General features: G+C 67.9%; 1 protein-coding gene across 6 annotated transcripts in view; it reads left to right on the top strand.

Annotated features, from left to right (window-relative positions):
• Positions 1-24,664, top strand: part of ADGRB1 (adhesion G protein-coupled receptor B1) — a 72,996-nt gene that overhangs the window by 10,998 nt on the left and 37,334 nt on the right. For all 6 annotated transcript variants that reach the window (XM_041769572.1, XM_041769571.1, XM_041769569.1 and 3 more), the window contains exons 2-17: positions 1,092-2,101; positions 11,779-11,937; positions 13,079-13,189; positions 13,613-13,777; positions 13,863-14,027; positions 14,444-14,608; positions 14,861-15,025; positions 15,207-15,308; positions 16,542-16,648; positions 16,854-17,048; positions 17,202-17,270; positions 17,908-18,016; positions 19,212-19,355; positions 19,842-19,917; positions 20,576-20,678; positions 21,407-21,450. In XM_041769572.1, coding sequence (XP_041625506.1) covers positions 1,312-2,101; positions 11,779-11,937; positions 13,079-13,189; positions 13,613-13,777; positions 13,863-14,027; positions 14,444-14,608; positions 14,861-15,025; positions 15,207-15,308; positions 16,542-16,648; positions 16,854-17,048; positions 17,202-17,270; positions 17,908-18,016; positions 19,212-19,355; positions 19,842-19,917; positions 20,576-20,678; positions 21,407-21,450 — 2,669 coding nt within the window. In that variant the 5' untranslated portion in view covers positions 1,092-1,311. The remainder of the gene's footprint in view (positions 1-1,091; positions 2,102-11,778; positions 11,938-13,078; positions 13,190-13,612; positions 13,778-13,862; positions 14,028-14,443; positions 14,609-14,860; positions 15,026-15,206; positions 15,309-16,541; positions 16,649-16,853; positions 17,049-17,201; positions 17,271-17,907; positions 18,017-19,211; positions 19,356-19,841; positions 19,918-20,575; positions 20,679-21,406; positions 21,451-24,664) is intronic.

The raw sequence follows: 24,664 nt of genomic DNA, 5'->3' as shown, positions 1-24,664 counted from the left end.
GACAGCTGGCCCAGCCAGGGCCTCGGGGAAGCTGAGGCCTGGGCCAGGAGGAACTTGCCAGGGTCCACGTGGTGACCAGTCCAGGAGGGGCGCCACCCAGGGTGGCTCCACGTGGTGCCCCTGCAAGTGGGCAGTGGCTGCCTCCCGTTCCCCCAGCACCAGGCCAGCACCCTCTCCCAGGGCAGGGAGGGGACCCCGGGGCGCTGAGGCACAAGGTCCCAGGGTGGGTTCTTCTACCCCTCACTGTCACTTCTGCAAGTCACTTAGCCTCGGTCTCCCCATCATGAAGTCGGGCGGTCACAGAGCTGGCAGAGAAGGGGTGAGGCAAGGGTGTTGGCTGAAGCCTGGACGTATGTGGCCTGGGTGACTCTGTCTCCAGCCCTCCCTGCCCGGAGCTGCAGGGCCCCAGGGCCAGTGGGCCCCAGGGTAGGAGGAGGGGAGGGAGGCCCTGAGAGGCGGCTGTGACCCGTACACAGTGTCATAGCCGCGGCCACGGCCCGAGCTGCTCCTGCAGTGAGGAGGCACCGGGGAGGGCTGGGTGCTCCTGCCCCCAGGGGACGGACCCTGTGACCTCTCCCCTCCGCGCCCCCCCCTCCCTTCCCATGTGGATGCTTCCCTGGAAGACTGGGGATGAGGAGGAGGAGGAAGGGCAGAAAGGACGAAGACCCACGAGGGAGATGGCCCAGGAGAGAGCCAGGGCCACCGAAGGGCCAGAGGGAGCCACAGGGGCCCCACGGGCGAACGGCGGCTGTACAGGAACAGGCAGGCCCAGAGCCGCGGGAGCCACGCCAGGCCGCTCAGTCCGATGGGTCCAGAGCAGGTCCCCGCAGCTCTGGGCCTTGGGCCGGTGCTGCCCACCACTCCCTGCTCAGGCCTGGCCGGAGGAGGAGGGCCCCTGCCCCTGCCCCTGCCCCTGCCCCTGCAGGTGGACACACCAGCGGGTGGCAGACAGGTGGACAGAGCAGGTGCCTAGGAGCGACGCCAGGGCCCGTGCCCCCCCGAAGCCCAGGATGGGCAGTGGGTAGCCCCCAGCGGGCCCCGCGTCCCGGTCTCCCAGGGGCTCACACCGCCCCCCTCTGCTCTTCTTGCAGCTGCTGCTGGAGGCCGCAGGCCGGCGTCGGGACCCTGCACGTTAGGAGCCACAGCCGCCCTCGAGGTTGAAGCGTTGCCCTCCTCCTGCCCCCACTCGGAGCCCCTGCCCCCGGCTCCTGCCCCCCGCCCGGCCCTGCCGTCGCCGGACCCTGGCATGTCAAGGCCTGGCCCGCGCCTGCCTGCCCAGCCCGCGGAACCCCGGCGGCCCCGCGAGCTAGGATGAGGGGCCAGGCCGCCGCCCCGGGCCCCCTCCGGATCCTCTGCCCGCCGCTGCTGCTGCTGCTGCTGCTGCTGCTGGGGCGCCGGGCGCGGGCGGCCGTGGGGGCGGACGCGGGGCCCGGGGCCGAGCAGTGCGCCACGCTGGTGCAGGGCAAGTTCTTCGGCTACTTCTCGGCCGCCGCCGTGTTCCCCGCCAACGCCTCCCGCTGCTCCTGGACCCTGCGCAACCCCGACCCCCGGCGCTACACGCTCTACATGAAAGTGGCCAAGGCGCCCGCACCCTGTGGCGGCCCCGGCCGCGTCCGCACCTACCAGTTCGACTCCTTCCTGGAGTCCACGCGCACCTACCTGGGCGTGGAAAGCTTCGATGAGGTGCTGCAGCTCTGTGACCCCTCGGCGCCCCTGGCCTTCCTGCAGGCCGGCAAGCAGTTCCTGCAGATGCTGCGCCAGCAGCCGCCCCCCGACCGAGGCCCCCTGCTGCCGGGGGGGTCCCCGGGCCCCAGCGACGACTTCTCCGTGGAGTACCTGGTCGTGGGCAACCGCAACCCCAGCCGGGCCGCCTGCCAGATGCTGTGCCGCTGGCTGGACGCCTGTCTGGCGGGCAGCCGCAGCTCGCACCCCTGCGGCATCATGCAGACCCCCTGTGCCTGCCTGGGCGGGGACACCGGCGACCCTGCCTCTGGCTCCCTGGCCCCCCGAGGGGACGTCTGCCTGAGGGACGGCGTGGCTGGCGGCCCCGAGAACTGCCTCACCAGCCTGACCCAGGACCGGGGTGGGGATGGCGCAGCAGGTGAGTGACCGCTGGGAGAGGACCCCTGGCTGGCTCTTGGGGCGGAGGGCGGGCAGCAGGGGTCATCTCTGTGGGGCTGGTCGGTCACCTGTCCCCAGGGAAGCCAAATGCACAGATAAGGTTGCTGTGAGCAGGTGCGCTGAGGCCCCAGGGCCACGTGCCTGGTGCCCGGGAGCGAAGGAATGGACGATGGACTTCTCCCAGGACCACCAAGTCTTAATTCCCGGCTGGGGAGGGGTCCCTCCATCTTTCAGGCAGACGTGCTAGGGGGCAGCGGGCTGCCGTGGGCCGTGGCGGGGTCTGGGGCCTCCGGGACTCAGAGGAGAAGCGACCCCGAGCCCGCGGTTTGGAGATGTGGTCGGAGCGGGAATTCAGGGGCTGCGTGTGGTTCGGCCGCAGCAATTGCGTGTCCGGCAGCTGGTCACCGAGCGCCTGCGAGGTGTTCTGGGCACCGGGGACACGCAGTGAAAGGCAGTGCCAGAGCCCCATGTCCCAGGCTGCCTTCTGGGGGGAGAGGAAGGTGCTGAGAGCGGGACGGAGGGCACCTCGGGAAACAACACAGGGCAAGGTCCCCGGTGGGCTCGGCTGCTGTTTCACCTGGAGGTCGGGGGTCACCTGGACCAGGGGACCGTGTGCATGATTCTGGGAGGGATGCAGGGAGCCCCAAGGGCGTCAGAAGGGCGTTGCCGGCCTGGGCATGGGCGGGGCAGAGGCCAGAGATGGACGTGTGCCGGGTGTCCCAGTGGAGGGGCCGGGGGTCTTGTGTGGTCGGTTGTCTGCCTTCGGGGCACCTTGGCTTCTTCTTGGGGAGCTGGGAGCCCGTGCAGGAGGACACGGCTGGGGGGACGGGGCGCCAGCAGGCTCGGTGGGCTTGGGGTGGAGGCACCCTGGGGTTTCATGGGAGAATCGGGAGGCTGGAGCTGGGCCGGAGCCGGGAGGAGGGCGGGTACAGCCGGGCTTGGCTCTTCTCCAACCGTTGAGCGATGTGCAAGGCCGGCAGGGAGTACAGGTGCTGGGCATCCCGGGGCCGGGCCTGGTTGCCCACCTGTGGGGCCAGGTGACATTGTCCAGGGCTCTCAGCCAATGAGGTCAATGGACTGCTCAGAACAAAGTCTTTAAAGGCAGAAAAGAAGCCCCAAGGGGTCAGAGAGGAAGCCAGCGATCCGGGAACACGCCGCAGTCACGGGCCTGGGCTGTAGGTCCCGGAGCCTCCGGGAAGCTGTGCGTGTGGTTGGAGAGGAGCAGGGGAAAGGGGGGGCAGGTGGGAGACCCGCAGAAGTGCCCGGGGGACACTGGAGGTCCCAGTGTCCCCCGGCCGCGAGTACGGGGCTGGGAGCGCTGACCTTTGGGCTGGGCAAGATGTAGGTCACCGTGACCTTGGCTGGGCAGCTTCCCAGGCGTGCAGGATGGAAGTGGTCCCGGGGGACGAGGAGGAGCCGAGCGCGGGGCAGTGGCTGGTGTGGGAGGTCAGGTAGGAGGACGGTGCAGGGCGGGCGGCCCTGGCCTGGCCCTTTAGTCTTGCTCTGTCACTCCCCAGTGGTCATTCACCCCTGGGCCCTGGTTTCTTTGTCTGCGATGAGGGACGTCGGGTGAGGGACGTTGGGTACGAGGCCGCAGGGCCCGTGCGAGCTGCTCCGTGCCGCATCCTGGGGCTCTAAGCAGAGGAGTGATTGACAGGCGCTGAGGGTCCCTGGGCTGTCAATGCAGAAGGGCGCGGGGGCTCAGAGGGGACCTGGGGACGGGACAGCGGCCAGGAGGGAGCTGTAGCTGGCCGGGCGGGTGGGAGGAGGAGGGCCGGGGGGGCATGTGGGACACAGGGGAGGAGCTGGCTAGGCCACCCTCAATTCCAGCCAGGAGCCGGGGAGGAAGATCCAGAGGTCAGAGCGGGACTTCAGTGTGGGATGCCCGGGGGTCCCCCAGGTGGACTGTCCTTGGAGCGGGGCGCTCTGGGTCTGCAGCAGCAGGACAGGACCAGATCAGCCTGACCTGCCCTCGCGGGGAGCCCTGGCCCAGTCCCAGCCGCTCCGTCGGCCCCTCGGGCCCTTATCTTTAAAAGGGAAAGAGCAAGAACAATCTTTCCTTGATTGCGTGAGGGATAAAGACCACGTGGAAGTGATTCTAAGCAAAAATAACGGCAGCGATGACATCGCACAGCCTGTGTTCGTGGTCAGGTGGGAGCCAGCAGGCCGGGCGGGGAGGCAGCGGCAGGACGGGGGCACCTGGGCACGGGGCTGGGCCTGCGGGGCCCCTCGCACGGGGACCCCAACGCAGGGCCTGTTGGCGGTGGTGCTCAGAAGGGGACGGGAAGGGGTGTGTGAGTGCACTTGCGTTCACACACGTGTGTGCACGTGTGCAAGTACGTGTGCCCTGTGCAGTGCGTGGGTGAGGGCCTGCGTCGTGTGCATGCTGCATGTTTGTGCATCCCTGGACACCAGTGTGTGCACACAGGTGAATGCGTGGCATGTCTGTGTGCTCGCGTGTGCCTCGCATCGGTGCGTGCTTGTGTGTGCATGGCGTGTACATGCGTGCAAGGCCGTGCAGGATATTGCGTGGCATGTGCGTGCAGGATATTGAGCCTGCACATGTGCGTGTGTGTGCAGGTCACATACGCATGCACAGCTGGTGTGTGCATGTGCGCGTGTGCAGTACAGTGTGCTGGAGCATGAGAGTGTGCAGGCGAGCACCCGTGGCACGTACACGTGTTCAGGCGTGTATGTGTTCTGACCAGGGCTCCGGGCAGGGCCAACTTCAGCGCCTTAGGCACAGTGCAGCAGCGCCGGGGCCCGTGGCCGGGGCTGGCGGTCGGTGGGAGGACGGTTTGGGGGGGTGTGGGATGGGCCTGGCCGCCGAGCGGAGGGGGTCACCTGCCCTGGGCAAGGCCGGCCAGCCCGCGGTCACCCGGCCCGGACGCAGCCCACAGCTCAGTTCACGTCCCTGCACCCAGAAGGCCCAGATGCTTCTGGGACCTTGGGAGTGAAGTGATCCTAGTAGTTTTGACAGCAGCCGCGTCCCGAGGGCTTCCTCTGTGTCTGAAGCAGCCGCATATGAATGAACGCAGCCCCTGGGAGGGGTCCCAGCCCTCCTGCCCCAGGGCCTTTGCACCAGCTGCGGCAGGAACACTCTTCCCCAGATACCGCAGGGCTCCCTCTCTCAGGTCCTTGCTCAGACACCACCTTCTCAACCAACTCTGACCGCGCTGTGTGACATGGCAGCAGGCCGAGCCCCGCTCTGCACCCCCGTACGCTGCACGTATCACCCGTGAACACGCGGATAATTTCCCGATTTTGTTGGGTCCGTGCCCCTGCTGTGTCTCTGCTGGGCTGTAAGCACCCCCGGGCAGAGCGCCTGCCCTGCTCCCCGACGTCGCCCCCGGCCCGCGCCCGGCCCGCAGCGGGCCCTGGATGAGTGCCTGTGCGCTGGGGCAAGGCACGGAGAGGTTGGGGCGGCAGCCGGGGTCACACAGCCGGCGGGGGGTGGGCCGCCAGCGGAGCCAGCCCTGCTCCCCGGGGCTCTGGCTGCGGGCGTCTCCCAGGACAAGCTCTGCCGGGAAGCTTGCTCTCGTGTGCACGCGTGCGTGCGGGTGGCACGTGGACCGTCAGGAGACACACGGCCGAGCCCGGCAGGCACCAGACCCCAGAGCTCGTCGCGGAGCCAGGTGCCCCGGGAGCCTCGCCCCCTCACGCCGGCCGGGGAGGCTGGGGCTGGGGCCTGCACGTCCCTCCATCTGCACCCGGGAAGGCCGCGCGCGGCGGAGCCGGGAGTGAGCAGGAGGCCTGGCCAGCCCGTGGCCCACTTTCGGCCCTCCCCCTGCCCGGCCTGTCCAAGCGCCACATGGCCGCGTCACGCCGCCGACCCAGCGAGCGCTCCTCAGGCCACAGCAGCTGTCCCCTGCCTGCCCGCCTGGCCGCCTGGCTGGCCCTCTCCGGGCTCTCTCGGGCTCTCTTGGGGTCTCTCGGGGTCTTGCAGGGTCTCGTGGGGTCTCTCAGGGTCTCTCGGGGTCTCTCAAGTCTCTCTCAGGCTCTCTTGGGGTCTCACGGGATCTCTTGGGGTCTCACAGGATCTCTTGGGGTCTCTTGGGGCTCTCTTGGGGTCTCTCGGGGTCTCGTGAGTTCTCTCGGGCCCTCTTGGGGTCTCTCGGGTGTCTCTCGGGGTCCCTTGGGGCTCTCTCGGGGTCTCTTGGGGCTCTCTTGGGGTCTCTTGTGGTCTCTCGGGGTCTCATGAGTTCTCTCGGGCCCTCTTGGGGGTCTCTCGGGGTCCCTCGGGGCTCTCTTGGGGTCTCTCAGGGTCTCATGGGCTCTCTCGGGTTCTCTTGAGGTCTCTCGGGGTCTTGCGGGGTCTCTCGGGCCGGCTCCTGCGTCTCGGGCCGGCTCCTGCGTCTCATCCCCCTGTCTCTTTCCCACAGTGTCTCTCTGCGTTTTTCTGCCTCTGGTGAGACGGGGCCATTTCTCTCAAGGGTTGTTTTAAATATTCATGTTTTAATTAAAGAATTTTATTGCAGAAGCGACACATAAGATAATGAAAAAGCCGCATCCAGGGGGCCGGGAGCAAGCGAGTGTGCGCGCGTGTCCCCGCGTGTGTCCGTGTCCCGGTGTGTGCGTGTGCCGCTGGCATCACGTGTCTGCACGGGTGGGGGTGTGGGGCCGCAGCGGGAGTGGCCTCCAGGGGGACAAGGCGGTGACGTGGGGCGAGGAGCCAGCCCTGCCCCAGGCGCAGCCCTGGCTGCAGGCCGGTCCCCACTCCGCGGGGTGCCCCTGCCTGACACACAGGCCCCTGCAGGGCTTCCGAGGCCTTCCCCCAACTTCCCTCAGGAGGAAGTGGCCGAGCCCCTCTCTGGGGTCCACGGGACCCAGACAGAGGCTGGGCTTGGAATGTGGAGGGAAGATGGGAATTCAGGTGGAAGAGCCGCGCCTCTGGAGTTTGGGGGTGACGGGGAATGGGAGGGGGCGTAGGAGGGTGTCAGAGCCTTCCTGCCAGGGACTTAGGCTTATCATCCCGGCCTGGGATGCTGCTCTTTTTGTACAAGGACTCGATTATAAAAATCCAGAAAACAAGGTTTCGGGCTCATTGTAGACAATGCCCATCCCAGAGGAAATAGCAGGATGTGACCCCGTGAAAATGATGCGCCTGTGGAAGCCTCAGGGCAATTCCCACGCGGGTCAGAGCGCCCCACGCTCCCTCCGCCCGGCGGCCAGGGCTGCAGCACACACACTATGGCCCTGCTTGGGCTCCACGTCTGGGAAAGACGGTGAGGAGGGATGTCAGTGGAACCCCCGAGGCCCAAGGTGGGGAAGCCACGCGTCCAGGTCACCAACCCCAAGGGCAGAGCTGGGGCGGGACACCCTTCCCAGGGCGGGAAATACCTGCCTGACGAGGACGAGAGTGGCGAGAAAGCGTGTAGCCCCGCAGATGAGGCCAAGCCAGCCACCTAGGTCAGCCTCGGTTTCCCTTTTGTGAAGTGGGGACCGGACGACCCGGTCCTCGGGTCTGCATGAAGCTGACGGAGACGAGCCACTAGCACGGGCGCTTGCAGGAGCTGTCGCTGTCCTCCCTGTCCTCCCTGAGATGGGGCCTGCGGGCAGCGGGTCCCACGGCACCTGCCGCGGCTGAGTGGGCCGCTGACCCCCCGGGCCTGAGAGCGGGAGCCGTGGGCCCGGTGGAGGACCAGCACGTGCGGGGCTGTGGGGTGAGGGTCTGTGGACAGGTGTAGGGTTGGGGGGGCGTCAGGGAGCCGACTTGTCCCCAGCGTCCCCCTTGGCACATCCCTGAGAAGGTGGGAGAGGAGGAGCCTGGGGGCCTCTAGACAGGCCCAGCTTGGGGGGGGCAGGGGTGTTCTGGGGGGGGCTGGACCTGCTGCGGGTCCCTGGGGATCCGGTGGGGAGGACAGGAGGACACGAGGACGCGAGGACACGAGGACGGGGCCGCCCCCACCCGCGGGGCTGGGGAGACCTCTGCCGGAGGCGCCGGGAAGTGCGCGGCCCTCCTCCTCCGCAGGGTGCCCGCGGGCAGCGGGGAGCTGGGTGGGGGCCGGTGGCGCAGACGGGGGGCAGCACAGCCTCCAGGCGGGGGCGCCGGGGCGGGAAGGGGCCCTCGCCCCCGGCGGCCATTAATCGGCTCCATTCATCCGTTAATGAGATGGAAATGAGGCGCCGAGACAGAGGGGCATTGAGTGCGGGAAAGAATGCGCTTCTTTCCGCCGGAGGGCCGCCCCCCAGCCGGGCCCACTGGCCGCTGCCCCGGGAAGCCCGCAGGGCACCGCGGCCCCGGGCGCTTCCCGGGGGACCCCTCCGCTCGGGGGGATCCATCCAGCCGGTGGCAGCCGTGTGCGGGGACACACGTTAAAAATAAAAACAGTAACAAGAATAGCATCCCCCAAGTGTGGGTCAGTGGCCCGAGCGCGGCCAAGGTTGGGGACAGTGTGTGACGGGGCCGGCCTCGGGCGTGAGGGGAGCAGGGATCCCGCGCCCGGGCCCCAGCTGAGTCTCACGAGGATCCCGGTGCAGGGCGAGACCCGCCCCCGGGGCCAGCCTGTCCTCTGGGCCCGTGGCCCCCCTCCCCAGCCTCTCCTGCCTCGCCCCCTCCTCCTCACCCCCCCACCTGGGTCACCAAGGTAACCAGCCCTGAAATAGTGGGTGTGCTGGCAGCTGAGGCCTAACCTGAGTCTATCCTGAAACTCTGAGCTCTGCAGCAGTTGCCATGGGAACCGAGTGGCATCCTCCAATTAGCCTGGCTTGGACACCCTCTCTCCCACCCACCGCCAGCTTCCACGTCACTCAGGCTTCCTTGTGGGGGCTGGGCTGGGGCGGCCAGGAAGGACTGGCGGGACGTGCCCCCCGACCCGTCACCGGCCCGCCTCCAAGGACTCCGGCCCCCTCGGGCCCTCCGGGTCCGCGTGACGAGCTGGGACGGCCTCCACGGGCAACACCAGTGGGGCCTGGAGCCCCGGCTGGGGCTTGTGGGCAGTCCTGGCAGGCGGCCTGGAGGGGGGCTTGTGGAAGCTGTAACGGGGCGCTGGCTCCTCCTTGTTGGCGGGAGGTAACGGTCTCCCCATCTGCACCTGCCCCCCCTCCTGCCCCCGGGGTCCAGGCCCGAAGTCTGCCACCTGCCCGAGCCGCCCACCTGGCCTGGCCCGTGTGCCTGCGGAGGCCACACCGGGGGGGCTCCCCACCCGTCTCCCGGGGGGGCCCCTATGCTCCTGCACCCAGCTGCCTCTCTGGAGTCCTTACGGGATGTTGGTGGTTTAGGATGAAGTGGCCTTTCTGTGGGATCACCCATGTGTAGGGTCCCGCTCAGCCCTACAGAGCCTGGCTTGTGCACCTCGGGGGCTCCTGCTCCCCAGGCAGACCCTCAGGGGGGCCTCGCCCCAGCCCCTGGCCATCCTGACCACTGCTCTGTGAGCCTCAGTTTCCTCTGCTGTAAATGGGGTGAAAGTGGCTGCCTGGGCGGGTTGGGATTCAAGGCTCCTTGTGCTGAGCACCTGTACCGGAGTTGGCCCTCCCCTGGCGGGGGCGGGGCGGGGGCGGGGTTCCCCTGCGCAGGGCGTCCCCTGGGGGAGCTGGCCTTGGTGGCTGGGGGAGGAGCAGCCCTTCCTGGAGGGTCCGGCAGCCTGGGTCTGTTCCCCTTTGGCCTGTTCTGAGCCGGGGGGCACGGGCACCCCACTTCAGTGGGCCTTGGTCTTCTCCTATGAACGGGGGGAGCCACAAGGTGTCTCTTGTGGGAACAGAGTGACCCATGAGGGCGTCTGACTGAGGCGCAGGAGGGGCTCAAACCAGGCCCCCCCAGAGCGAAGAACCACGCAAAATGCAGCCCTGCTCCCCCACCCCGTGTGGCCCTGGCAGGCCCTTCCCAGGCCCCACAGCACGTCTGGCCGCCCCGAGAGCAGGGTCTGAGCCCACCCAGAGGGGCGGCCACTGAGGTCCGAGCCAGCCCCTCCGCGGGTTCCCTGCCGACCTGCCGCCCCATCCGCCTGGCACCAGCCCACGGGGAGGGGGGCACCGTTTGCCCTCGGCAGGGCACCGTTTGCCCTTGGCAGAGGTGCCCTGCCCCCTCCCCCCGGCCCAGGGTGGGTGCCGCCCGCAGCCGAGCCTCCCCTGCGCCCGCCCCTGGCTCCCCCTGCTGGTGGCTTCCCAGCACAGGCCTGCAGGCAATGGGGGGGCGCTGGCCCTCCCTCGGGGCCATCCGCAGATTAGATGGGCGCAGGACCGGAGTCACCTGGACACCGCGCCCCCTACAAATCAGAGTGGGTGCTCTGGGGGCCACCCTGACCCCACTGGCTGCCCACACCCATCATCTCCGAACCCCTTCTTGCCGTTTATCTTCACACCATCAGTCTGGGCAGTAGCAGAGGCCAGGCGGGAGGGACTTGACCATCCCACGGCTGGGGTGGGGGGCACCACGTGATCCTGGCCGTTGGGCTCAGCACCGGTCCTGGGGTACCCTCGGGGGTCTCCGCAGCCCTCATTCCCCATGTGGTGGGGCTTACTTCCCCACGCCACAGACAAAAGCCAAACTCCGAGAGGCACCCGGGGTCCTGCTGACAGGCCAGGGGTGACCTGCCCTTGGCCCGCGCCGCTGCCTGCTTCAGCCTCGGGTGAGCCCAGGGCAGGTTCCAGTGCTGGGCCTGGGCGATGCACCCCACTGTTTCCTGGCCACCTCGTAAGTGGGAGCGAGGTCGGGGTGCCCGCCCAGAGCAGGTGCTCGGTGAAGTGTGTTCCCATCCTGCTTCATGGGAGCGTAGGGGCCCCGGTGACCCCCAGGACACACGGATGGCAGTGGCCAGAGCCCAGGCAGCAGAGTGGCCCGGGCCCCTTGAGCACGGCCTTGGGACAGAAGCCGCCTTCCCCAGCCCATGGATGCGGCCTCCACACTCCGGCCCAGGATGCGCAGCCTCCCTGCGACTGGCTCCTCGGCGGCTCCTCAGTGCCCTGCGTGGACTCGGGCCACCCAGGGGCTCAGACCCTCAGGGATATTAGCTCTGGATTGGGGGGGGGGCGACAGGACCCGGATGGAGGAGACTCATTTCAGGACCTGAAAGGGGGTGGATGGAGGGGTGTGGGGGCCTTCGACCCCAGTGTGGCCACCAGGTGTGGGGCCTTGGTCTCCAGTGGCGTCCCTGCGTGCAGTGAGGGAATCATGGCCAGGAGGCAGGGGGCTCAGAGAACGCTGGACGGAGGACCACGGGGAGGGGTCCCCCAGGGGCTGCGGCTGTGTCCAGGAGTGAGGGCCCCTGCCCTGGTGCCTACCCCACAGCCTTCCGAGAGGCAGCCATGCCGGCAGCGGGGCTGTCTTCTTCTCATTCATTCACTCTGGACACCCCTGGGGTTCCAGCTCTGGGTCCAGCCCCTTCACTGGGGCCCCGGGGTTCAAAGCCGGTAGAGACCTTGGCACAGGTCCCCGTAGAGGACCTCCACAGCCGGAGAGCATCGTGGCCTGGCACCCGGTGGGACCCGGGAGGACTGGGGTAGGCACCAGGCCCCCAAGGCAGGCGCTGCCCCAGCACCTCTGCCCCTCCTGGCCCTGCCGGCCTCTGCGGACCTGTGCCCCCTCCCGAGCGAGCGAGGCGGTCTGGGGCGGGGGCGGGACCTGCGCCCTAAGTCCCTGCGGGGGAGACTCCCCCGGTCAGTCCCTGAAAGACCCCCCCCCGCCCTGAGCCCCGCCCTCTGCCCTCTGATTCCTCCCAGGAGGCTGGAAGCTGTGGTCCCTGTGGGGCGAGTGCACGCGGGACTGCGGGGGAGGCCTGCAGACGCGGACGCGCACCTGCCTGCCGGCTCCCGGCGCCGAGGGCGGCTGCGAGGGGGTGCTGGAGGAGGGCCGCCTGTGCAACCGCAAGGCCTGCGGCCGTGAGTGCGCGGGGCGCGGGCGGGACGGGGCCGGGGCGGGGCCGGGGCGGGGCCGGGGGACCGAGGGGGCCGGGGCGGGGCCAGGAGGGGAGGGGCGGGGCCACGGGAGGAGCCGGGCGGGGCCAAGGAGGGGAGGGGCGGGGCCACGGGAGGAGCCCGGGCGGGGCCAAGGAGGGGAGGAGCCCGGGGCGGGGCCACAGAGGAGGGAGGAGCCCGGGGCGGGGCCAAGGAGGGGAGGGGGCGGGGCCGGGGAGAGGAGGGGGCGGGGCCAAGGAGGGGAGGGGCCACAGAGGAGGGAGGAGCCCAGGGCGGGGCCGGGGTGGGACCAGGTAGGCGGGAAGCCTGGAGGGCAGGGTCAGGTGCAAGGGGGGCCTGCTGCGGGGCGGGGCCAGGGGCGGGGCGAGGCCAGGTCCAGGCGGGCGAAGGCGGGTAGGTGAGGGCGGACCCAGGAGGAGGGTGGAACCCGCCCCGCCCGCCCGCCCCGCCCGGGGTTAAGCTTTCCCCTCCCCCGCCGGGTTGGGCATCCTGGGGGGCTCGCTAGGGCCCATTGTGGGTTTGCCCCTTCCAACCCCCCGCGGGGAGCCCTGGCCAGACCTGCTGGCCCCGGCCTGAACCAGACTCCAGAATGAATTTCTCTAATAAGGCTTTAACGTCCTTATGCATATTTTAGGCGCTTCCATAATTTTAAATCAAGTTGTAACGAGACTGTCATCCTTCGGGTGGTTTATTCCCCCACGAACCTTCCTGGGAAGAGCAGCGGCTCTCAAGAACCTGAGGAGGGCTCTGGGGTGTCGGGAGGCCAGGCTTGGGAGGCCGGAGCGCTGGTGGGTGGCTGAGCAGGAGAGGGCAGCTGCCACTCAGAGGGGCCGTCCTGCGGGCTGTGCATGTGGACTCAGGAGGAGGACAGCAGGAAGGGGCGCATGGGGGGGGGGCACGAGGTGACCTGCAGGGGGCTGGCATCAGGCCAGAGTGGCCCCGTTCCGGGTCTCCCAGCTGTCCAGTGGGGCCGCATGGCCCGGGTCGGCCGCCTGGCCCCACTCTGGCCGGGGACTGAGGGACACAGGGCCCAGAGCGCCCCTCCGGAATTCCGGGGAGGTGCTGCAGGCGGCGGCCTGGACGCTGACCCGAGCCCGTCCCGCAGCCGCCGGCCGCACCAGCTCCCGGAGCCAGTCCCTGCGGTCCACAGACGCCCGGCGGCGCGAGGAGCCGGGAGATGAGCTGCAGCACTTTGGGTTCCCGTCCCCGCAGACAGGTGAGCGGGGGTGGGCAGGGCGGACCTGCCCCCGATTGTCCTAGAACGCTACAGGGGAAGGTTGGTTTCAGGGGACGAGGTCTTTGGGCAAATATCGTTGTATTAATTGCTGCTAATTCTATGTAATAACCTTAATGACTTAGCATTAGATCAACCTCTGAGGTGCCAGGCGCGTGTCTCCAAGCAGACTGTTTAGGGATTGGTGCGAGGCGAGGGCCCTGTGTGGGGCTAGACCCCAGGGACCCAACGGCGGCACAAGGTCACCCAAGGGCCCTCTCAGCCTTGTAGGGGAAATGGCAAGTCCCGCAGATGAGCCCGGGTTCGAACCCCTGGGGCTTAGGAGCCTGGCGGCAGGCGGCCCTCGTCGGGGGGGGGGGGTGAGCACAGCAGTAGCCCTGCAATGCTGTCGGTCTGCGCCCGCAGGTGACCCCGCGGCCGAGGAGTGGTCCCCGTGGAGCGTGTGCTCCAGCACCTGTGGTGAAGGCTGGCAGACCCGCACCCGCTTCTGCGTGTCCTCGTCCTACAGCACGCAGTGCAGTGGGCCCCTGCGCGAGCAGCGGCTGTGCAATAACTCGGCTGTGTGTCCAGGTGAGGGGGCAGGGCGGGGGGGGGGGCAGGGGGGCAGCCTCCCAGGGTTGCTGAGCCCAGCCGCGCTCCCCGGTCCCCTCTGCAGTGCACGGCGCCTGGGACGAGTGGTCACCTTGGAGCCTCTGCTCCAGCACCTGCGGCCGTGGCTTCCGAGACCGCACGCGCACCTGCAGGCCCCCCCAGTTTGGAGGCAACCCCTGTGAGGGCCCCGAGAAGCAAACTAAGTTTTGCAACATCGCCCTGTGTCCTGGTAGGTGAGAGGGAGGGAGCTGGCCCAGGGGATGCACAGGCAGAGGAAGCAGAGGGGAAGGGCCCCAGGAGTCCAGGGCCGGCTTGCTGGGGTGCCTAGAGGTCCGGGACCCTCGGGCCTTCTCACTCATGGGTCATGGGTGTGGGGGAGCTGCCCCCCAGTGGTCGCACCCACGTCCCGGGCTTCATGGTGGTGTGGCAGGGCCCCTGGAGCATCCACACTGGTGACCCAGGCTCCTGTCCCTGTCGCGGTGTTGGGTGGCGAGATCCTGGGGCTCTTCAGGTCCCGCCCGTAGCCCGGCCCGTGTGGTGGGGTGCTGGGCCCCCGGAGGCCTTCACACCTATGGCCCAGGCTGGGTGTGAGGCCCTGGGTGTTCACGCTGGCTTCCCGTCCCCTTTCTCCCCCGGGCCGGGCAGTGGATGGAAATTGGAATGAGTGGTCAAGCTGGAGCACGTGCTCCGCCAGCTGCTCCCAGGGCCGGCAGCAGCGCACCCGAGAGTGCAACGGGCCTTCCTACGGGGGCGCCGAATGCCAGGGCCACTGGGTGGAGACTCGAGACTGCTTCCTCCAGCAGTGCCCAGGTCAGGAGCACGCCCCGGGGCCTGTGGGTGGAGGACCCGGCGGGCATGGGGGGGTGTCAGTGGGACACTGGGGTGGTCACAGGGACCCAGCGCGGGAGGCACTGGTTTTCTTTGCACCAAGCTGAGCTCTGGTTCTGCTCCCCGCTCTCCATTTCTTCTCTCCTCATGGCTCCCTGCTGCTCCATGCCCGGGCCGCTGCGTCTCTGCATCCTGTGGCTCCCGGACCTGTCCGTGCCTGGCCGCGCCCCGCAGTGGATGGGAAGTGGCAGGCCTGGGCATCGTGGGGCGGCTGCAGTGTCACGTGCGGGGGCGGCACGCAGCGCCGGGAACGTGTGTGCTCTGGTCCCTTCTTCGGGGGAGCAGCCTGCCAGGGCCCGCAGGACGAGTATCGGCAGTGCAGCGCCCAGCGGTGTCCCGGTGAGTGTCCTCCGTCCTGTCCCCAGGGCTCTGAGCCGCTGGGCGGGCCTGGGTCTTAGCCTGGCTGGGAATGGCTCTGCCTCGGGACAGCAGGTATCCCAGAGAGTCCTCGAGCCTGTCCCCAGCTCACGGCCCCCCTTCCCATACCCTGCCAGCACCCGCTGCCTCTGGCCCCCCGCAGAGCCCCACGAGATCTGTGATGAGGACAACTTTGGCACAGTGGTCTGGAAGGAGACTCCAGCAGGAGAGGTGGCCGCAGTCCGGTGTCCCCGCAATGCCACAGGTGAGGGCTGGGGGGGGAGGCAGGTGGCATGGGCTCCTGTCCCATCCTCACAGGGAGGCACCGAGACGCCCTCCGGGCCCGGCCCCAAAGAGCGGTCAGCTCATGCCGCTGAAGCCAGGGCAGCACGGCTGGACCCACGCGGCCAGCCACTCACGGTGTCCGAGCACTCACCAAGAGCCAGCATCTGCACAGAGCCCATTGCGTGGGATGTCCAGTTATAGGAGGGAAACTGAGTCACAAGGAAGTTAGTGCACTTGCCCTGGGCTTGGTGGCCCTGAGGGTGGAGCTGACTCTGAGTGCCAGCAGCCTTAATCCCCATGCACCCTGTGGAGGGTTTTCGGGGGCTGTGGAGAAGCGGGATGTGCTTCTAGGGGAAGGGGCTGGGTCTTCTTTGTCCCTGATTGAGGGGATGCCAGCGCTTTGTGTACCTTGGTTTACTGTGTGACGTTCAGGAAGGGACTCGATCTCTCTGAGCCTCCATTTTCACTCTGCAAAAGGAGGGCGTTGGGGGCTCTCCCAACGGGGTGTCCGAAGGAAAGGGTGGGGCGGTACACACAGGACGGGGAGAGTGGTGGGGGGTGTATCCGAGCCCCACCCCTGTTTGTTTGCACATTCCTGGGAGCACCTTGCAAATCCAGAGAAGCAGAGAAAACACGGGTCATGTGATGGCGTGACCTCCAGCCTTTTGCCTGCACATGTGACCGGATGGTCCCTCCCTGTGATCCTGGTCCACGATGTGGAACGGGTGCCCCTTCCCACCCGGTGGCTCCTGTCGGGTGGCAGCTCCTTGTGGTCATTGCTGTCGTGTGTACGTGCAGCTGTGCCCGCTCCCCTGGTGGCCGCTCCCTGGGAGGAGCTCCACGCCCCAGCTGACGCCCAGTGCCCGTCAGTGTCCCCAAGACACCCAGGCCAGCTGAGGCCCCCGCTGTTCTGCGGGTGGAGCTGGGCAGGGCCCAGGATGTTGCCTCTGCAGGGGCTCTGCGTCCAGAGGGGCTGCGGGAGAGGCCCCCCTCCACTCGGCCGAGGCCTCCCCTTCCACGCAGTCGGGTCCTGCGTCCCTGGCCCAGCAGCTGACCCGCAGGAGCTGCCGCTAAACGTGTGGAAGGAAAGAACCAGGAAAGGCCCGACCGTGCTGGCTCCGCGCCCAGGGGCTGGGGGCTGGAGGGGCTGGAGTCTAGGATCGGGGAGTGGGATTCCGGCGCTGGAGGCAGACGTGGCCCGCGGTCTCCCCAGGCCTCATCCTGCGGCGCTGTGAGCTGGACGAGGAAGGCATCGCCTACTGGGAGCCCCCCACCTACATCCGCTGTGTCTCCATCGACTATCGGAACATCCAGATGATGGTGAGAGCGGGCTCTGGGGTGTCCCGCCTTGCCCGGCACCCACCGCTGCCCTTTAGCCACAGACCCAGCCCTGTGGCTGGTGTCCCATGGCACAGCCTGTGGGCACGAGTCAGCTATGGCCCCTGGCCGGGGGCTGCAGGAGGCCCAAGCCTGGGGGTACGCGTCCTGCAGAATCGTGGCACCCAACCCCCTCCGTCTCCCCCAGACCCGGGAGCACCTGGCGAAGGCTCAGCGTGGGCTGCCCGGGGAGGGGGTCTCCGAGGTCATCCAGACGCTGGTGGAGATCTCCCAGGATGGGACCAGCTACAGTGGGGACCTCCTCTCCACCATCGATGTCCTGAGGAACATGACTGAGATCTTCCGGAGGGCGTACTACAGCCCCACCCCTGGGGACGCGCAGGTGGGCTCCCAGGGGGCAGCCCGGGGAGGGCGCCTGGGAAGGGGAATGGGGGTCCCTGGCTCCAGCCTCGGAGCCCTGACCCTGGTCGCACACTGAGCCCTAATTCTGCTGCCTCATTCTCTGCTCACTGGCCTTTCTTCCTCTTCTTTCTAGAACTTTGTGCAGATCATCAGCAACCTGCTGGCAGAAGAGAACCGGGACAAGTGGGAGGAGGCCCAGCTGGTACGGACACCAGTCTGGGCCCCGTGGTCAGAGCAGTAGGGCGGGCACAGGCGTGTCTGTTTCCTCCCTGGGGCCCAGGCCAGCCTGGGGGGGCCCAGGGCTCGAACCCCAGCGGGACCTCTGAGCTGGTGTGACTGAGCTTCTGGCTCCCCACCCACCAGAGGACAGCAGCTCAGTGGGCTCAGGTGTGGGCAGAGGTGTTGGCCACGTGGCACATGTCAGGGTCACGGGGACATGGTCAGCCCCCCTTCCTCCTGGACTGACTTGGAACCTGCCACCATTCCTGACCCCGGGACAGCAATCGGTGTAAGGACTGGGGGTATCCAGAGACCCCGCCCTTGTTTCCAGGCTGGGCCCCTGCCCACGAGCACAGCAGCCCCTCAGGGCTCAAGGTTGTGCTCCACAAAATGTCAGCAGACACTCTGAGGTCCAAGCCTGGTTCCCATGGTGGGTCCGGAGCTCCTCGGTGCCCGGGGATGGGCGTCAGGACCCTGGATGGGGGGGCCACAGGTGCAGGAGCAGAGGGCCGGGAGGCCGTGTCCCAGGCCGGGTGCGGGGGCCTTCGATGACACCCTCAGTTCGCTCAGTGGTCCCCACGGCTCTGAGGCTCTCTGCCCCACCCCCACCCCGTCCCCAGATGGGTCCCAATGCCAAGGAGCTCTTCCGGCTGGTGGAGGACTTCGTGGGCGTCATCGGCTTCCGCATGAAGGACCTGCGGGACGCGTACCAGGTCACGGACAACCTGGGTGAGCCCCCGCCCGGCCCTCTCCGCAGCCCTGGGCTGCCCTCCTGCCTCGGTTTCCTCATCCACGGGGGCAGCGGCTAGACACACTCCACGGCTCTCCCCGCGGCCTCGTGCAGACGCGGCCCCGGCTCCATGATGACCGCGGCCCGACGGGACCCCACAGGAGGACTGTGGGGTGTCTCAGCCCGAGTCCTGGGCCAGAGCCAGCCCCTACTTGCACACCCAGTGTCCTCGCTGCGCGGGACCGTGCAGCCGGCCCTTCTGTGCCTCCAACCCCAAGGGTCTTGTCAGAGGGTCTCTGGCTCCACCCAGTGTAGACGCACCCTCCAGTCTCTCAGGCGGGACGGTGACCAGTGCTCGCCCCCGGGGACACAGACAGCCCCATATGCCCCGGGGCCTGGGCGGTCAACCACCCGCCTGTCCTGCCAGACACCTGCAGCTAACGTATTCACCGGTCGTCAGCCCACATCCCACCCACACCCAGCGCCCCATTCGCCTACACACCCACACGCCCTTGCCTCACATCCTCTACATACCCCCCACCCCCACCCCCCTCATGTCCACGCACACCTCGTGTACCCACACGCCCCATAGGTCCACACACCGACGCAGCCCACAGGCCCATATCCCATCCACTGGGCCCCATCTCTGTCCTACGTCTCCTGTGGGGAAGGTGCCCTGGTCCCCAGAGTGGGCCCCACAGGGTCACGGAGGGGCAAAGGCACACGGGCAGGGGGCCCCGTGACAGCAAAGGCAGGGACGAGGTGGGAACTGGCTGGGGTGGGCTTTTGTCAGGGCAGAAGGTGGGCGAAGGCCAGGGGTAGCTGGGCACCTCCGGGGAGGCTGTGGTCCTCCGACACCTACGAGGGCAGGCCACGGGGTGCTGGGAGAGGGGACATGGGTGGGCCGGGGGAGGGGGCCAGGGAGATAGTGGGACCCCCCCCCATCCTGTGCTAGAGCCCGGGGATGCCCTGTGAGACGGGGCCTGGGCTCCAGCAGCCCAGGGAGGAAGGGGGCTCAGGGGACAAGAACCGGAGTGCAGAAGCCACCTGTGGGGGACAGCCTGGGTCCTCACGGTGGCCGGGCTGGGCCCTCTGAGCGGCGAGGCCCCGGGGCCGAGGCTCCGGTTGCTCAACGGCTGTCTGTGTGTCTGTCTGTCTGTCCCTGCCGTCTCTGGGCCGCCCCCTCTGCCCCAGTCCTCAGCATCCATAAGCTCCCGGCCAGCGGAGCCACAGACATCAGCTTCCCCATGAAGGGCTGGCGGGCCACGGGCGACTGGGCCAAGGTGCCAGAGGACAGGGTCACCGTGTCCAAGAGCGTCTTCTCCACGGGGCTGGCAGGTGAGGGGCCCCTGCGGGAGACTCAGGCCCTGGGGTCTGAGGGCCCAGCGCCCACGGGCTTCCTTGTGGAGTCCGGCCTGCGGCCTCAAGGGCCAGCGCTGCATTCATTTCTTCTCAGTGTCCCTGAGGTCGCCCCTCCTCCAGGAAGCCCTCCTTGCCCTTCCGGCTTTGGGAGGCTCCTGGGCAGCCTTTGCCGAGTGCACCAACGGGCCCGGTCACCGCGGGGAGGGAAGGGGTCCACCCGGAAGCACACCGGAGCCAACACTGGCTCCCAGGAAGAGAAGCGCGCCCTGCCCGGGCCCCGGCCCCCAGGGGTCACTTCGGGGGCCCCAGGCAGCCACCCCAGCTCTGACGGCTGTGCTGTATGTGTGACGGGGGCGGACGTGACCCAGGAGCCCGCCCCCCCCCCGGGCTGTGTGCTTCCCTCGCTGGAGCAAGGCCGCGGCTGGGGCGGCGGGAGGGGCTGACGGCAGTGCCCCCTTCCAGAGGCGGACGACTCGTCTGTGTTCGTGGTGGGCACCGTGCTCTACAGGAACCTGGGCAGCTTCCTGGCCCTGCAGAGGTGGGAGGCGGCGGGAGACGGGCGCACGGGGGCCTGCGGGAGGGGCCGGGGCCGGGCTCGGGGCTGGGGTCGGGGTCAGGGTCAGGGCCCGGGTCAGGGCAGGGGTCGAGGTCAGGGTTGGGGGCAGGGCAGGGGTCAAGGTCAGGGTTGGGGTTGAGGTCAGGGGCTGGGGTCTGGGTCAGGGTCAGGGCCGGGGTCAGGGTCAGGGTTAGGGTCGGGAAGTAGGCTGGGGTGAGGCCAGGGCTGGGGTCAGGGTCGGAGCCGGGGTCAGTGTTAGGATAAGAGTCAGGATCAGGGCCGGGGCTGGGGTCGAGTCAGGGTTGGGGTCGAGGTCAGGGTCGGGGCCAGGGTCAATGTCGGGGTCAGGGTCAAGGTCAGGGTTAGGGTCGGGAAGTAGGCTGGGGTCAGGGCTGAGGCCAGGGCTGGGGTCAGGGTCGGGGCCGGGCTCGGTGTTGGGGTGAGAGTTAGGATCAGGGCCGGGGCTGGGGTCGAGGTCAGGGTTGGGGTCAGGGCCAGGGCTGGGGTCAGAGTCGGGGCCGGGGTCGGTGTCGGGGTCAGGGTCAGGGTCAGCGCCGGGGCTAGGGTCAGGGCCTGGAGGGGGACCAGGACCAGGGGCACCCCTACGCGGCCCTGACACGACCTGCCGGCTCTGCCCCAGGAACACGACCGTGCTCAACTCCAAGGTCATCTCCGTGACCGTGAAGCCCCCGCCCCGCTCCCTGCTCACGCCCTTGGAGATCGAGTTTGCCCACGTGTACAACGTGAGTGCCCTCCGTGTGCGGCTGCGCGGGCTTGATTCCTGCCCCCGATCCCACCCGGTCCCACGGCCGCCTGGGGGGTCCCGTTAGCTCGTGTCCCTGAGACAGGCTCGGGGACATGTGCTCACGGCCGGGCGACGTGGGAGGCCAACCTCAACCCGCGTCTGCAGCCGCGCCCGGCGCTGTGGCCCCTCCTGACGGGAGTCTGCCCCGGTCCCACAGCCCCGCCGCGCCCTGCTCCCTGGGGCTCCCACCGCTCACCGGAGCCGGGGCGCACGTGCCCTTGGAGCAGCTGACGGCCAGGAGGCCAAGCTGGGAGCCCAGGCCGTCACCCAGCAGGGACAGAGGGCGCCAGGCCCCGACCCCCAGGCCAGGGTCGTGGCGGGAACTGGTCCTGCTCCTTCCCACCGTGTGGCCCTGGGCAAGTTGCCGTCCCTCTCTGTGCCCGGGCTCTCCCTCACGTGTGAGCAGCAGGCTTGGTGGAGAGTCGTGGGCTCCAGCCCCACTCAGGGAGGGGCCGGGGGCTCCTTGAGGCCACGCAGCTGGGGACCTCGAGGGGCCTGTCCCTTGGCCACCCTGGGCCCGTTTCCTCCTCGTCAGACCCCATCCCCGGGGGCCACAGCAGAGTCAGAACGTCCACCTAGCATGCCTGTGGGTGGCCCCTGGCAGTGACCCTCTCGCGGGCCGGTGAGGTGGCCCTGTGACCCTGACTCCTCCCTGCTCTCTCCCAGGGCACCACCAACCAGACCTGTATCCTGTGGGACGAGTCGGATGTGTAAGTTCCCGCGGATTTCGTGGCCTCTGGCCTCCAGGGTGGGCTCGGGGGAGGCCGGCCCACAGGGGAGGGCGACAGTCGGGCTCGAGGCCGTGTCCTCCCTTCCATCCGTGTCTCGCATGCTGCCTCCCTGCCCAGCTCCGGCTCTGAGGCCGCTTGAAGCCCACCCAGCCCACCTCCCACCCTTCCCAGGAAAGAGTTGTGTAAAGGCCCCAAAGTGGGAGCAGCCTCCAGAGGAGGGTCAGAATTGGGGGACATAGGGCGGGAAAGAGGTTGGCGCTGGATCCTGGTGGGTCAGGTGAGCCTGGTGGGAGCTAGGCCTTCCCCACTGCAGGGGGCTGGGGGCCAGGCGGGTGGGCATCCCTGTCACAACCCGCCTCTCTCAGTGCAGGCGTCAGCATCCCGTAGGCCTCCCGGCACCCCTTCCCCGGGCTGGCTGGAAGTGTGTGTGCATAGTCTGGCCCCGGCCTGGGGGTCCTTGCAGCACCCTTGTGGTCTGGGCAGTGCAGTGTTGAGTGTGTGTCCTGGGGGGTCAGGAGGGCTCCCACAGCGGCCGACCTTGCAGGGGGACTGGTGTGCCTGGCGGAGGGGGGGATTGAGATGGAAGCACACCTTGAGCCAAAATGTGGAACTTGGACAGGACAGGTGGAATGTGAGGTGTGGCTGGAAGAGCAGGTGGCTGGGGAACAGGCGGGATGGGGCCAGTTGTGGGCTGCGGTATAGGAACTCTGGAAGTTGTTGGAATGAGATCATCATCTACCCATCCATCCATCCATCCACCTGTCTATCCACCCCATCCATCCATCCATCTGCCCCATCTACCATCCATCATCCATCCACCCATCCACCCATCCATCCATCCACCCATCCATCCACCCACCCATCCACCCCATCCATCATCCATCCATCCATCCATCCATCATCCATCCGCCCCATCCATCCATCCGTCCCCATCCATGTACCCATCCCTCACCCCCATCCATCCCCAACTATCCATCCACCACCTCCATCCACCCATCCATCCTCCAGGGATTACCAACCACAGACAAGGCACTTGTCTATCAGGTTTTATCCTCAACCTTGTCCTGTCCAGTGAGGAGGGGCAGTAAAGCAGGAACCTATAGGCTCCTATGAAACTGTCAGGTCAGGCCACGTGCCAAGAAGTGGGACCAGATGGTCTGGTGGCAGGTGGGGTGAAGTCCCTTTTAAAGCAGGTTCATGGGAGCCTCTCTGAGGAGATGAGGTTTGAGCAAAGGCCTGACGTCGCACCGTGCATGTGAGTGTCTGGAGACCAGCTTTCTGGAAAGGGACGGGCGGTACCAGGGCCCTGTGCCGAGGCCCTGCGGGGCCTGTCCTGCTCCGGGCCTGGGGTGTGAGGTAGGGCCTGGGGGAGGGCTGGCGGCCTGCAGCCCCGGCAAGGGGCCCGCGGCTACGGTCATCGTCCTGTGCTTTTCTCTGGGTTTTCCGAGCGGCACAACCCCTTGGTGTAAAATGGGGCGTCTGAACAGAAAGATGAGAAAAAGCAAGAGAGCAGGCCCCCGCTCGCAGCGCCCCAGCCGGCCCTCAGAGCTTTGCGTGCCCAGGCGGCGGGTTGCACAGCGGCCCCCGGTCCATCGGTCCAGCCCTTCGCCGCGGCCTCCACCCCCTCCCCGGGGGGCGGTTCAAAGGCTGCTGCAGCCCCCGGGCCTCCCGCTCTCCTGACCGGCACCAGCGTCCTGGCTCCCACAGCCGCACCACGTTGCCGTGGTCCCCTTGACCGGTCCCAGGACGCTCCCAGGCTCTTGGAAGCAAACTGCCTTCCAGAGACGTGGGATCCATCCCCTTTGGCCTCCCCGGGCCGCAGGCTGTGGGAGCTCTGGCCAGCCCAGAGTGTGGCCGGGCCACCGTCCCCGGAGCCCCGTGTGGCCGGGGACGGACGCGCCCTCTGGGGGCATCAGCCTCCCATCCTGGGGCCACCTCTGGCCTTGAGCTCCACCTGCCCTTCCTGTCTCGGGTGTGGGAGCCTGCGCACTGTCCCGGCGAGGCCCACCCGCCCCCGGCCACCCCGGATGCCTGGCATTGTGAAGGTTTCTGAGCCTGGGGGCCCAGGCCCTGAGGACAGAAGGGAGGTGCCAGTAGCTGTGCCACGTTTGAGGTGTGCCCCAGGCAGCGTTGGCACACGAGCTCCCCGTCTGGTCCTGGGCATGGCTCTGGGAGCCCGGCTGCACTGCGTCTGTCACCTCTGAGAAAGCGGAGCCTTCTGGAGGGGCCTGTGACTCAGCATCTGACCCAGGACTGGGCAGTCTGGGTCCCACGGGGTGGGGGGCTGTGCTGGAGGGGGCTGGCTCCACCCCCGCACCGCCACCCCTGGTCTGCACTGGGCACCTTCCCCTTCCATGGCCAGCTGGGGTGCTCCTCACCCCATGCGTGGGCTCAGAGGAGCCCAGGGGTTCCAAGATGACCTGACATAGGGTCCAGGGCAAGGGCCCCAAGTCGGCTCCCAGCTGTGACCTAGGAACTGAGTCTGCTGGCATGGACCTGTGTGTGCAGGGCGGCGTGAGAAAGAGTGTCACACGTGTTCAGGATTGGGGGGCTTGGGGACAGGGAGCCAGGGGCCATCTGATGAGAAATAGTGATTTTCCTTCCATGACCGTGATCCCTAACTGAGCCCTGTCCTGATAACAGACGTAGCCTTCACGCAAGTCACCTGCTGAGCCCTGACCTTGGTCACTCTGGGCCTGACCTTGGTCACTTGAGCCCTGACCCCTGGTCACATAATGAGCCCTGGTGAGCCTTGACTTTGGATACTCTGAGCACTTACGTGGTCACTCTCTGAGCCCTGACCCAGGTCAGATGCTGACCCCTGACCTTCATCAAATACTGAGTTTTGACCCTGGTCACACACTGAACCCTGAACCCTGCCCCTAGTTACACTCTGAGCCTTGCAGCCCTAACCTTGGTCACACAAGCCCCGACCTTCATCAAACACCGAGCCCTGACCCTGGTCACTCTTTGGCCCCAGTCACATGCTGAACCTGACCCTAATCACACATAACCTTGACCCTGGTCACTCCCTGAGCCCTGACCTTGGTCACACTCTGGGCCCTGATCCTGGTCACATTCTGAGCCCTACCCTGGTCACTCTCTGATCCCTGACCCTGGTCACAATAGGGCCCTGGTCCTGGTCACTCTCTGAGCCCTGACCCTGGTCACACACTGACCCTGACCCTAATCA

This window comes from Vulpes lagopus, chromosome 9 (assembly GCF_018345385.1).
Source record: "Vulpes lagopus strain Blue_001 chromosome 9, ASM1834538v1, whole genome shotgun sequence".
Taxonomy (NCBI): domain Eukaryota; kingdom Metazoa; phylum Chordata; class Mammalia; order Carnivora; family Canidae; genus Vulpes; species Vulpes lagopus.
Note: the sequence above shows the minus strand (reverse complement) of the source record. Positions and strands in the feature narration are given on the sequence as shown.